The sequence below is a fragment of the Lynx rufus genome, unplaced genomic scaffold (genome assembly GCF_022079265.1).
Source record: "Lynx rufus isolate CCGP_SWC_20201006 ecotype Redwood Valley unplaced genomic scaffold, mLynRuf1.p SCAF_7, whole genome shotgun sequence".
Classification (NCBI taxonomy): domain Eukaryota; kingdom Metazoa; phylum Chordata; class Mammalia; order Carnivora; family Felidae; genus Lynx; species Lynx rufus.
Window position 1 is genome coordinate 41,204,409 of NW_025814889.1, and position 14,567 is coordinate 41,218,975.

At 39.8% G+C, this 14,567-nt stretch overlaps 1 protein-coding gene and 1 pseudogene across 6 annotated transcripts in view; one reads left to right on the top strand and one right to left on the bottom strand.

The window, feature by feature from the left end:
- The window catches only part of SCNN1A (sodium channel epithelial 1 subunit alpha), an 85,904-nt gene that overhangs the window by 46,560 nt on the left and 24,777 nt on the right, over nucleotides 1–14,567 (bottom strand). The window contains exons 2-3 of one of the 6 annotated variants that reach the window (XM_047066774.1): nucleotides 2,610–3,010; nucleotides 1,866–1,976 (exon numbers count right to left, since the gene is read on the bottom strand). The exons of 4 other annotated variants lie outside the window; for them this stretch is intronic. In XM_047066774.1, coding sequence (XP_046922730.1) covers nucleotides 1,866–1,941 — 76 coding nt within the window. In that variant the 5' untranslated portion in view covers nucleotides 1,942–1,976; nucleotides 2,610–3,010. Of the gene's footprint in view, nucleotides 1–1,865; nucleotides 3,011–4,156; nucleotides 4,278–14,567 lie in introns of those variants that run through there. One more of the 6 variants, XM_047066773.1, reaches the window with a different exon arrangement.
- Nucleotides 4,306–5,350, top strand: LOC124502226 (calcyclin-binding protein-like; annotated as a pseudogene).

Below are 14,567 nucleotides of genomic sequence, written 5' to 3' on the forward strand. Positions count from 1 at the left end.
CGCACACTCCACTGACTGAGCCAGCCAGGTGCCCCCATGGATTGCATTTTTGATGTAGTATCTGAAATCTGATCACCAAGCCCAAGGTCCACCCAGAATTTGTCTTGTGTTTTCTTCTAGATATTTTGCCATTTCACTATTTAAATTTAAGCTTATGAGCCATTACTTTTGGTGTAATGTGTTGTGGTATGTGTGTAATTTTTTTTTTTACATACAAATGTCCACCTGCTCCCGCACCACTTGTTGAAAAGACTGTTCTTTCTGCATTAAGTTGTCTTTGTACCTTTGTCAAAAATCAGTTGATGATATTTGTGTGGATTTATTTCTGAGCTCTCTGTTGGTACCTCTGGCCTATGTGTCTACCCTTTTGCTGATACCGCACTGTCTTGATGACCGTAGTTTCCTGATAAGTCTTGAAATTGGGTAGTGTAATTTCTCCACCTAGCATTCTTTTTTTAGTTCCTTTCAGTTCCTTTTCTTTTCTGTATAAATTTTAGAATCCACTTGTGAATTTCTAAGAAAAAAAAATTAAAAAACTAAAAAAGAGGTCTGCTGTGATTTTGATTGAGGATGCATTGACTCTATAAATCAAACTGGGGAGAAGTAACATCCGTACAATATTGAATTTTCCAATCCATGTACACAGTATATCTCTCCATTTATTTACATCTTTGTTGATTTATTTTATTAGTGTTCTGTAGTTTTCAGTAGACAGATCCTGCCCGTACTTTATTATATTTTTACTTAAGTACTTAAGTGTGTGTTGGGGGGGAGGACTATTATAAATCATATTTTTTTAATTTCAAAGTCTAATTGTCTATTGCTGATATATGGAAATATGATTGACTTCTGTATATTGGCCTTGTATCCTACAAACTTGCTAAACTTACTTATTCTAGGAATATTCTTGTAGCTCCTTTGGGATTTTTATACAGACAACTATGTCATTGTCAAACAAAGACAGTTTTATTTCTTCCTTTCCAATCTGTAAAACGTTTATTTTCTTGGGGCGCCTGGATGGCTCATTCAGTTGAGCGACCAACTCTCGGCTTCAGCTCAGGTCATGATCTCTCAGTTGGTGTGTTTGATCCCTGCGTTGGGCTTTGCGCTAACAGCTTGGGATTCTCGTCTCCCTCTCTCTCTTCCCCTCCCCAGCATGCGCGCACTCTTTCTCTGACTCTCTCAAAAATAAATAAATAAACAACCATTAAAAAACAACAACAACAAAACCTTCTACCCAAAAATGTTGGGTCTCCCTATACTGGGGTTAAATGAGAGGCAGTCACATCTAGATGTAACTTAGTCTGACTATGCCACAAGACCTCCCACAGCCTTCCTTGTCTCAGGGTGCGGCCATTCTCCAGGGGAACTCGAACCCACCAGGTGATGCCCGTTACTTTAATCCCTTCAAGTCTCATTGTTTTTCCCTATTTTGCTTAGCTTTCTATCCACACATCTATCTATCCACAAAGCTATCCATATTTAGCTTTCTATCCACAAAAACAAGGGTGATATGTATTTATGCATTCCGCCATTATATTGTCAGTTATAACCAGGGAACCTTTCTAAGAATTTGATCAAGATTTAGTTACACAACAATCTGCCTGAGTTACTCTCAGGATGATATGCAATGATTTGTTCATTTGATGTGATATCTCTTTGCCTACTGTTGGACACTATGGGCTACAACGTGCATCCCTTGGTCTGAAGAAATGTTACTCAGTGGCCCAAAATTGGTACAGTGTCTTCTGTACCAGTCCTTTAATAGCATTTTAAGTGTTTGGGTCTACTACCAAGAATGCAAAGCCCAGTCCAGCCTAAGTGTCTATTCCTCTTAGGACCCACTTATCGTCCCCCGGACCTACCAGCACTGGTCCAATGTAGTCCGCATGTCAGCTGTGTGCAGGGCCATCCTCCCGGGGGCATCTTTCCCAGCGCCATCTGCAGTCTTTCTCTCTCTTGTTAGCATTTTGTGCCTCAAAAAGTGCGAGAGGAATATGTCTAGATTCAGCCCACCTCTGTATTGCTTCAGCACCCATGTGTCCACCCATTTCATAAAACTAGGTGGCCACCTCAAGGGAGTGCACCAAAAGGTCTACCTGGTGGTTTCTATCACCTTGTAAATCTGGAAGGAAGTTTGTCCAATGGGCATCAACATGCCCTGCTTTAATGTGTTCCTTAAATCCCCAGAGTGATTTCCACATGGCTTCACCCTATTCAGGCAGCCCCTTAATAGTCAAGTTTTTGCTTGCCCAGCTACCTTGGCCACATGGCCAGGCTGTTGGCTACTGCCCATGAGTCCATAAAAACCCAAACACAGGGGCTTTTAACCAATGTTCAATACTTCATCACAGCTAGACAACAGCACACAGTTCAACCCATTGAGAGACGACCTTCTACCAGTCTTTCCATCTGACAGTCTTAACACAGCAGCTTTTCAAACAGGATACTGGCCATGCATTTTGGAACCACCATCAATTTCCATCCTGACTTTCAATTCCATCAATTACTGCACCTGCATATCCGCCTACTCCAATCTTAGCTCCTGTTAAACTTCACCAACAGGTTGTGAATTCCCAGTGCACTTGGCTCCTGTGTCAAGGACATACCTCCATATGTCAAAGGTAATGTCATATTCAGCAGGTGAACATCCTGGCCATCACAAAGCCAATCCCACATGGCTTGTGTATGAAACATAGCTGCTTCATCTGGGGTGTTCCACTTGGCATTTATAGGGGACTTTGGGTAGTCCATCTTGTCAGGATACACATGCCTTCCAGTGGTTTCTGTCCAGTCCACCATGCTGGCTGTTGCCTCTTGAATAATCTCTTGTGTATTCCTGGATCATGTATCTCCACCTTCTATTTTTCAAGGATGAGCTGTAAGTCCTGTATCAATCCAAACATGCTCTTCTACTCTGCAGCATTCAAAACCAAGGACACAGCCCCCAAATTAATTACTCTCACGATCCATTTCAGTAAAAGTTCTTCAGGGAACCAATGATAGCAATCTACAAAATAAGACAACTCCTTCACACTATGCTTCTGGCTTCAGTAGTGCCTTGATTTTGTCTTCCCCCCATCTTGACAACCTTCATGGTAAGCAGAGGCCTTAGAGTACAATTTTCCCCTTTGTAGGCTGCTTTGAGGCTAGAGGCTAAAGCTCAGACTTTGGGACTAGTGGCTAAAGCTCGTGATCCACCATCAAGGTCTGACCCACCACTTTCTTTTACTTTCACTTTGGCTCTTACAGATAATAACCAGGGGACTGTACATTTAGCATGGTTCTCATTATTTTGCACTTCTTTACATATCTAATAAGCCAACTCCTTGAGAATCAAATCCAGCACCATTTCTGGATCATAACTGATCTCAGCACAGCTGTAGTTTCAGACCATGAAGGACTAAGTGGCCGTCCAGGGATCAAAGCTTCCTTATTCCCTGCCTTTTCTTACTTTCTCTTCCCAAACCGTAAGTTTCTGTGAACCGTGGCTGTTTTAGCAAATCCCACTTGTCTGACACCAGTTAGTAGGATCTGTTTCTACTCACAACACTGGTGAAATGTATGGGTTTTCCACACCAAGAAATTCTCCAATTCTCTGCAGATACTGACTTAATGTCCTACAATTTAACTCAATTTTGACACTAACTACACAGAGCTAGTAGGTTACATACACTTCTGTCCAACTTGTCCACAAATCAGGGGCTCCCAAGACCCACCCCCCCCCCCCGCCGCTTCAACTACGATAATTTGCTATAACACCTTAATGGAACTCAAGGAAATACCTTACTAACTAGTAACAGGTTTATTACAAAGGATATTATAAAGGATACAAGTGAGCAACCAGATAAAGAGGTACCTAAGGCAAGGTCTGGAAGAGTCCAGACCTTGGGAGCTCGGGGTGCCCATGGATGCATTCACCAACCTGGAAGCTCTCTGAACCCCATAGTTTAGAGATTTTTATGGAGGCTTCATCATGTAAGCAGAATGGGTTATTAACTCTATCTCTACCCTCCCCCGCCCCGCCCTAGAGTACGAGCGGGTGAGGCTGAACGTTCCAAGCTTCTAATCGTGGCTTAATCTTTCTAGTAACCAGTTCCTACCCTGAAGCTATGAAGGAACACACCAAGAGTCACGACTTTAACACGAAACATACTTGAGAGGCACCAAGTGCAGAAGGCCGGTAGGTCGGGTGTGCGCACAGGCTAAGGGCGCTGCGACTCCTGCCGGCGGGTCTGCCTCTGGGTGAGTGCGCGCCTGGTGGCGTTTCCTGTTCTCTCCCCCCCCCCCCCCCCCACGTGTGGCTGCAGCTCGCGCCTCGCCTGACACAGCTGGACCATGACTTCAGCTTTGGAAGAGCTACAGAAAGATCTAGAAGAGGTGAAGGTGCTGCTGGAAAAGGCCACCAGTAAAAGGGTACATGATGCCTTTGTAGCTGAAAAATCCATGCTTGAGGCAGAAATCAAGAATAAGATGCAGCAGAAATCACAGGGAAAAACAGAATTTCTTGACAATGAAAAGCCAGCTGCTGTGGTTCCTCCCATTACAAGGGGATATACAATGAAAATCAGTAATTGTAGATGGGATCAGTCAGATGAGTTTGTGAAAATCTTCATTACCTTAACTGGAGTCCAAGTCCCCACTGAGAATGTGCAGGTGCATTTCCCAGAGCGATTATTTGATCTTTTGGTAAGGAATCTAAATGGGAAGAGTTACTCTATGATGGTGAACAATCTCTTGAAATCCATCTCTGCGGAAGGCAGTTCAAAAAAGTCAAAACATCCGATTCTGTGTCTCCCTCTCTCTCTGCCCCTCCCCCGTTCATGCTCTGTCTCTCTCTGTCCCAAAAATAAATAAACGTTGAAAAAAAAAAAAAAAGAAAGAAAAGGGGCGCCTGGGTGGCGCAGTCGGTTAAGCGTCCGACTTCAGCCAGGTCACGATCTCGCGCTCCGTGAGTTCGAGCCCCGCGTCAGGCTCTGGGCTGATGGCTCAGAGCCTGGAGCCTGTTTCCCATTCTGTGTCTCCCTCTCTCTCTGCCCCTCCCCCGTTCATGCTCTGTCTCTCTCTGTCCCAAAAATAAATAAACGTTGAAAAAAAAAAAAAAGTCAAAACAGATACAGTTCCTATGTAGAAAGAAAGCAGAAAACACGCGGTGGCACTACCTGATTCAGGTTGAAAAAGAATGAGAAGAGAAAGAAAAGCCCTCCCGGGACGCTGAAACAGATCCTAGCAAGGGATTGATGAATGTTCTAAAGAAAATTTATGAAAATGAAGATAATGATATGAAGCGAACCATTAATGAAGCCCGCTCTCAAGAGAGAAGCAAGCCAAAGGAGACACAGAATTTTGAGATTTTAAAATCATTGGGAAACAGTGATGTGGAAATATTGATGTTTTCAATAAGGAAATGTTGGTGAGCTGAACACATAAATTTAACAAATAATAACTTTCAAAGCCTTCCTTCTAAGAAAAGGTAATGAATTCTCCCATTTCCTACTGGAGGATTTATTTAAAGAAAATAGGTTTATTAAACACTTCCTCCAAAGATGGCTTCCGTAGTAATCTGGGCATTTTGATGAGTTTTGTTCAAGAAAGGATAACATTGCATTCATGTATGAAATGTAAAAAAAAGCAAGTCTTGCTTCATGATAATGCCACCCTGTGTGTATATTTGTTCAGCCAAGGGGTAGAAAACAAAAGTTATTGTTTTCTTATAAGTTCCTGATATCAGCTTCCACCAATGTAAAAATAAGTAAAAATAAAACCTGAATTTTTGCATGAATCTATAAATAGAAATAAATTTAAAACCTCTCCTATCAGGAAATTACAAGGGTTTTGGGGAGCTCTGTGTCAGGAACTAAGGGCAGAAACCAAGCATATATTTCTTATTATGTCACAGGAATGGTGAGAGAGGACATCCTGTCTTGTTTCCAATCTTCACTCAATCTGTCACCATTAGGTTTAGTGTTATCTGTATGTTATTCACAGATATTCTTCATTAGGCTAAGGAATAGCTTATTCTTTGAATCAGCCCCTCTATTCTTTGCTGAAAGCTTTTATCATGAATGTTGAATTTTGTCAAATGCTTTTTCAGCATCTATTGAGGTGGTCATGTGGTTTTTCCTACCTTATCTGTTAATATGATGTGTTTCATTGATTTTTTAACATTTAATCAGACTTGCATTCTTGTAAATTTTATTTGGTCATGCTGTAGTATCTTTTTTATATATTACTGGATTTGATTTGCTGATATTGTTGAGGAATTATACACTTATGTTCATGAGGAATATTGGTATTGGTAGTTTTCTTTTCCCATAACACCTTTGTCTGGTTTGGGTATTATGGCAATGGTAGTTTTATTCCCTCTTCTATTTTCTGGAACAGATTTCTTCCTTAACTGTTCGGTATAATTTATCAATGAGTTAATCTCAGCCTGGAGTTCTATTAATTAGAAAGTTTTTAGCTACAAATTCAATTTCTTTTGGGTTATCTATTTTCCCATGAGTGAATTTTAGAAGTTTGTGTCTTTCAAGGAATCAGTTCATTTCATCTAAGTTATCAAATTTATGGCAATAAAGCTGTTCCTGAAGCAGCGTGGAGCCTGCTTCAGATTCTGTCTCCCTCTCTCTCTCCCTCCCTTGCTCACGCTCTGTCTCTGTCTCTCAAGAATAAATACACATTTAAAAAAATAATAAAAAAATAAAATACTACTCTGACTACAGTAGGGAGAATGGATTCAGGGGTACCAAGAGAGGAGGTGTGTGGAGAAATCAGGAGGAGCCCACAAGATGATGGTCACCTGGGCAAGCTGGTAGCAGTGGGAATAAAAGATGGATTTTAGAGATATTTGGAAAGTAGAATAATTAGACTTGCTGATTGGATGTGGGAAGTAAGACAGAAAAAAAAAGAGACAAAGATGACTCCCAGGTTTCAGGCTTTAGCAACTGAATGGGTGGTAATATCATTTATCAAACTAGAAAATTATCAAGGATTAATAAACTTGATTACATGAAAATATAAAAATTCTGTGCACTGAAAGACCATATAAACACAGGACAGACTGGGCGAAGATATGTACAATTCATATAACTGACTAAGAATTACCATCCAGAATGTTAAAAAAAAAATTAGTAAGAAAAAGACAAATGATCTGACAGAAAAATAGGCAAAGAATATGAACAGGCAACTCATTAATGAAGAAAACCAATGCCAAAAAAATAATTTAAAAAGATACTCAACCACAGACTCTTAACTATAGAGAACAAACTAATAGTTATTGGTGAGGAGGTGGGTGGGGGTTGGGTGAAATAGGTGATGGGGAGTAAGGAGTGCACTTGTCATGATGAGCACCAAGTGTTGTATGGAAGCATTGAATCACTACATTGTACACCCAAAACTGATATTACACGGTATGTTAACTAAGTGGAATTTAAACTAAAACTTTAAAAAAAGATGCTCAACCTTACTAGGTCATGAAACACAAACATATAGACTTAGCAACAATTAAGAAATCTGATGAGGGGCGCCTGGGTGGCGCAGTCGGTTAAGCGTCCGACTTCAGCCAGGTCACGATCTCGCGCTCCGTGAGTTCGAGCCCCGCGTCAGGCTCTGGGCTGATGGCTCAGAGCCTGGAGCCTGTTTCCCATTCTGTGTCTCCCTCTCTCTCTGCCCCTCCCCCGTTCATGCTCTGTCTCTCTCTGTCCCAAAAATAAATAAACGTTGAAAAAAAAATTTAAAAAAAAAAAAATCTGATGAAAGCAAGAATTGGTGACACTTTGGAGCAACCAGCGCTTTCATGCATAACTAATGGCAAAATAAATTTAAATCATTTTGAAGCAAAATTTGGTCATATCTTGCTAAACAGAAGATACATATTCTTACAGATGATGCACATTTCATATCTAGGTAACTAACTAGCTATCTAGTCTAGAGAAACTCTTGTTCACATGCACAAGGGAACATAAACAACAAAGTTGACTCGGGTATTGTTTTCTAATAGTTGAAAAAGTGAAAACCACATCCATCAATAGAATGGATATGTACATTGGGGTTTATTTATATAATGTAATATAAATATAATACCATAGTAAAAATAGTAAATTACTCATTTTGATACATATAGCTTTAGTTCTTTCGTTCTTACTATTGTGTATATATATATATATACACATATACATATATATTGGAAATTTACCCATGTTGATACATGGCACATGATGTGTATGTGTGTGTGTGTGTGTGTGTGTGTGTGTGTGTAGAGAAGTGTCAAAATAAAATCAGCTGCTAAAAAGATACATACAGTTAAATACTATTTACATGAAATTAAGAAACAAGCAAAATACCAAAGAAGATTACGAACATATTTCTAGAAAAATTATTAAAATATGCAAGGAAATGATGAAATCAAATTCAGGTTATTAACTTCTTCTAGGGAAAAGGGGGAAAGGGATATACAAAGGGCCTTAATTTTACATCCAATGTTTTACTTTTTAAGCAGACCCATGGTTACATGTGTGACTATATTGTTACCTATACTTTTTTTATATGCCAGAAATATTTCATAAAAAATAAACTTTTAGGGGCACCTGGGTGGCTCAGTTGGTTAAGCATCTGACTCTTGATTTGGGCTCAGGTCATGATCTCACGGTTCTTAACAGCACGGAGCCTGCTTGGGATTCTTTCTCTCCCTTTCTCTCTGCCCCTCCCTCCCTCTGTCTCTCAAAAATAAACATACATTTTAAAAAATAATAATTTTTGGAGCCCACATCGGGCTCTGTGCCAACAGCTCAGAGCCTGGAACCTACTTCAGATTCTGTGTCTCCCTCTCTCTCTGTCCCTTCCCTGCTCATGCTCTGTCTCTCTCTCTCTCTCAAAAATAAATAAACATTAATTTTTTAATAATAATAATAATAATATTTTAAAGGAAACCAATAGAAAACTTCCAGTTTCCAGTAATAACGGACTAGCTCTTTCAGTCTAAACCTCTGTCTGAAAGCAACTAAAAATAATGGATACTTTTCATAAATCATGGAAAAAACACCAGGGAGATGGCAATCATAATGAATTACCAGAAGAGACAGTAAGAATCCAGACATAGAGATGGCAAAAGCTTAAACACTCACTTCACCAAAAAGGAAATCCAAAAGGCTAATAAACCCATAAAAAGATGCTCAGCTTCATTAGACACCAGAGAAGTACAAATAAAACCACACCCTCCAGATTGGCAAAAATTCAGAACTCTGAAAGTACATAGTGTTAAATATTGATAAGTGTGTGGAGCAACCAGAACTCCCATATAATGCCCAAGAAGTGGAAATTGGTTCAATCATTTTGGAAGTGAGTTTGGCATGGCCAGCAAGTCCACTCTTAGGTATATACAAAGAGAGATGTATGCATATTATTTCAAGGATTCCTGCATGATAGGGTCAACAGAATCAGTGCTTATAATTCCAGTTCCAAAAACTGGAAATAAACCCAATGTTAATCATCATAAATAATGGTGTAGTCACACAGTGCAATGTTATACTGAAAATGGATGCACTTTGTGAAACATGACAATAAATATGAATGTCATAAATATTTTATTGAGAGTAAGAAGCAAGACAGAAAAGAAAACATACAGTGTGATTCCATTCGTAAAGTTTAAAAAACTAAACTACATTGTTCAGGGATGGATACATAAGTGGTGAAACTAATATGATCATCACCAAAGACCACGCAGCCATTGCTCTAGGAAAAAGAAAGTTTGATTATGATTGGAGAGGGGCACATAGATGCATTAATTTAGGAGCATCTGGGTGGCTCAGTCAGTTGAGCATCCAACTTCGGCTCAGGTTCTTGTGATTCAGGAGTTCAAGCCCTGCATCAGGCTCACTACTGTTCAGTGCAGAGCCCACTTTGGATCCTCTATCCCCCTCTCTCTCTCTGCCCCTCCCCCACTCATGCGTACACATGCACTCTCTCTCTCTCAAAAATAAATAAAACATTAAAAAAAAAAAAAAAGAGCAGTACCTCTAATCTCTAAGGCCCAGCAGCCTGTCCTCAAGCACTGATTCCACCCTTTACTAACGATGTGAAGTTGGTCAAGTTACTCAAACGTTTTACACCTCAGGGTCCAAATCTATAACAGAGGACTATTGTGAGAAGTGAATGCAACCATCTACGTAAAATGTTTAACACATAATAAGCATTCAGTTCATGTAACTATTATCTTCTGTAGTACTCAGACAAACTCTTTTTTTTTTAATTTTTTTTAAGGTTTATTTATTTTTGAGACAGGGAGAGACAGAGCATGAACTGGGGAGAGGGTCAGAGAGAGGGAGACACAGAATCCAAAACAGGCTCCAGGCTCTGAGCTGTCGGCACAGAGCCCGACGCGGGGCTCGAACTCACAGACCGCGAGATCATGACCTGAGCCGAAGTCGGCCGCCCAACCGACTGAGCCACCCAGGCACCCCATAGACAAACTCTTTTAAGAAGAGTGGCCATGATGGGAGGAGAGAAATGACCATAGCTGGAGGGGGACATGGAATTGAAGGAAGGTAGTATTCGTTTTGTTTTGCTTTCACTTCATTTAATTAACTTTATTTCTTAAAGCTTACATTTACAGAAAAACTGCACAGAAAGTACAAAGAGGGTCCATATATTCTTTCTGTTCCTCCACACACAGCTTCCCCTACTATCAACATCTTGCAGTAACATCTTGTAGTACACTTATTACAACTAATGAGGCAAATTGATACATCATTACTAACCAAAGTTCAGAGTTTACATTAGAGTTCACTCTGTGTTGTGTGGTTCTATGGGTTTTGGCAAATGTGTAATGTTGTATATCCCTCATTATAGTATCATACAAAGTAGTTTCACTGCCCTAAAAATCCCCTATGATTCATCTATTCATCCCTCCCTCTCTCCAAGCCCCTGACAACCCATGATCTTTTCACTGTCTCTATAGTTTTGCATTTTCTAGAATGTCATAGCTGGAAACACACAATATGTAGCCTTCTCAAACTGGCCTCCTTCACTTAGCAATATGCATTAAGGTTATTTCATGTTTTTGCAGGGGTGAGTTCAATAGTTCATTTTTTTATTGCAGATTACTATTCCATGATCTAGATGTGCCACAGTTATTTAGAATGAGTGTCTAGAAGACACTCTAGAAGAATGTCTTGGTTGCTTCTAAGTTTGTGCAATTAGGAATACAACTGCTAAAACATACATGTGCAGATTTTTGTGCAGACGTAAGATTTCAACTCATTTGGATAAATACCAAAGTATGCAATCGCCAGGTCATATGATAAGACTATGTTTAGCTTTGCAAGAAATTACCAAACTGTCTTCCAAATTGGTTATGCCATTTTGTCTTTCCATCAGCAGTGAATGAGACCTTCAGTTGTTCCGTACACTTACCACCTATTGGTGTTTGGGATTTTAGCCATTTTAATAGATGTGAAGTAGTATCTTGTTTTAATTTGCAATTCCCTAATGACACATATAATATGGAGCATCTTTCCTATGCTTATTTGCCATCTGTATATCTTCTTTGGTGAGGTATATGTTCAGAGCTTTTTGCCCATTTGGGGGGTCCATTTTAAATTGTATTGCTGGGGCACCAGTCTGGCTCAGTTGGTGGAACATGCGACTCTTGATCTTGAGGTCATGAGTTCGAGCCCCATGTGGGGTGTAGAGATTACTTAAAAAAAAAAAATAAGTTGAGTTGCTTATTTTCATATTGTTGAGTTTAAAGAGCTCTTTGTATATTTTTAACACGAGTTCTTTATTAGACTTGCATCTTGCCAATATTTCCCCAGTCTGTGGCTCGTCTTCTCATTCTCTTAATAGTGTCTTTCACAGAACAGAAGTTTTTTATTTTAATGCAGTCTCATTTATCAATTTTTTTCTTTCACAGATACTACTTTTGCTATTGTATTTAAAAAGTCATTGCCAAGGGGCACCTGGGTGGCTCAGTCAGTTTAGTGTCTGATTCTCGATCTCGGCTCAGGTCATGACCTCATAAGTTCATGAGCCCCCGATGTGGGGCTCCGCACTGATAATGCAAAGCCTGCTTGAGATTCTCTCTCTCCTTCTCTCTGCCCCTCCCCCACTTGCTTGAGCTCTCTCTCTTTCTCTGTCCTCTCTCTCTCTTTCAAAAATAAATAAACTTTAAAAAATAAATAAATGAAAAAGTCTTTGCCAAGCTCAAGGTCTCCTAGATTTTCTGTTATATTATCTTCTATCAGTTTTATAGTTTTGCATTTTACATCTAGGTCTATGATCCATTTTAAGTTAATTTTTGTGAAAAGTAGAAGGTCTGTTCTAGACTTTTTTTTTTTTGCATGTCCATTGTTACATTTGTTGAAAAGACTATCTTTTCTCCATTGATTGCCTTTGTTCCTTTGCCAAAGATCAGTTGATTCTATTTGTGTGGGTCTACTTTTGGCTTTCTATTCTGTTCCATTTATCTTTCTGTTTATTCTTTCACCATCTCATACTGTCTTGATTACTGAAGCTTTGTAGTAAGTCTTGAAACTGGTAGTGTCAGTCTTCTGACTTTATCCTTCTCCAATCCAGAGTTGGCTCTTCTGGGTCTTTCTAAACTTTAGATTGGTTTGTCAATGTACACAAAATAACTTGCTGGGATTACGGTTGAGATGGTGTTGAGTCTACAGATCAAGCTGGGGAGTACTGATATATTAACAACATTGAGTGGGAGGTATTTTTTTAAGATGAGGAAAAATTTGGGCATATTTACAAGTTTTGGAGAAGGAGTTAGTGTGGAGAAGAGGTTGAAATATCAAGAGGGAGGGAATAATCAATATCATAAGATTTCTGACCAGACTGCAAGAAGTGGGGTTCAGAGTGCATGTGGAGGAATTGATAGGAGGAGGGAACTTTGTCCAATATAGAGGAGGACAGGGAATGAGGATATGTGTAAATGTGTGTGTGTTTGTAAATTTGGTGGTGTTTAGTTTTTTGGTAAAGATGGTCAGCTGTTGACAACAGGAGGATGAGATAGGGCTTGGAAAGTTGAATGGAGGGAGTGTGAGTAGCCATTGCCTGGAGGGGAAGGGCATGTTAGTTACAAGGACAGAGCAGTATCACCAGGCAGTGTTGAGGGTACAGTTGGTGACCATAAACTTGAAGTACCAATCTATGCTGACATGTGAGACTGCCCAGGGGTACTCAGAGAGACCCAGTTATATGCATACAGAAGTCCATCCAGGTTTGGGGTGTATCCCACAAAGATGTGATTAAAGGTCAGAGAGACAGAGGATTTTATAATATCAACAAAAGAGCGACAGAAATAGTGGTAACCTGTAGGATCTCAGATGGACAGGGAAGTCAAAGTGGAAGGAGCTAATGGCTGAAAATCAAGTGGAGAGAGAGTACCCTGGGGGTCCTGAGTGCAGACCAGGCATAGTGGGAGTGATTTAGTAAGAATTGGAGGTTGTGGTCAAAGAGTTTCCATATCTGTAGGGTGGGGGAAATAACAGAGTTGTAGTGATATTAAATGTGACAGAATGTGTTCTGTGTAAACTGTTAAACACTACACCAATGTCTGTCTGTTCACTAGGCCGTAAACTTGAAGATAGGAATCAGGTGTCAGACATTTCCTCCTACTAGCATAACGCCTAATAACTAACACATGCTTTAGTGAACCTACTGAGTGTTAGAAGGATGAGTGAATGAGCTGATTTCCCTTTAAGATTTAGGCTCTGCCAGAATCTTGAACTTCCTAGCCCAGAAAACCACAGGTCCTTCAATACTCTTCTACACAGACTAGCTGAAATCTGACCACGAGATTAAAGATCAAACTGTTCTGATAATGTCAGAGAAGCTTGTATTGGAATATATATATACAGTAGTCCCTCCCTTATCCACAGTTTCAGTTTCTGTGGTTTCATTACCTGTGGTCAACCACAGTCCGAAAATAGATGATCCTTTTTTGATGTATGCTCAGAAGGTAGCCTAACGCTACATTGCAATGCTTATGCCATTCACGTCACTTCATCACATCCTGGAGGCATTTCATCATCTCACATCATCACAACACATTTTGTGTTGTGGGCGGGTATGGGAGAGAGCAAGAAAGAAATAAAGAGACCATGTTCACATAACTTTTATTACAGTAGATTGTTATAATTGTTCTATTTTACTATTAGTGATTGCTATTAATCTCTTACTGTGCTTAATTTATAAACTAAACTTTATTATAGGTATGTATGTATAGGGAAAAACGTAGTATATATATAGGTTCAGCACTATCTGTGTTCTCAGACATCCCCAACAGATAAGGGAGGACTACTGTATATGTGTTTATAACAAAATATAAAAAACAGTTGTTTGAAGACATCAGAGAGTGACCAAAAGGGTAGAAACTGAAAGAGATTTAGTGCTTAAAAAAAAAAGGAAAACAGGGGCACCTGGGTGGCTCCGTCGGTTGAGTGTCCGACTTTGGCTCAGGTCATGATCTTGCGGTCTGTGAGTTCGAGCCCCACGTCAGGCTCTGTGCTGACAGCTCAGAGCCTGGAGCCTGTTTCAGATTCTGTGTCTCCCTCTCTCTCTCT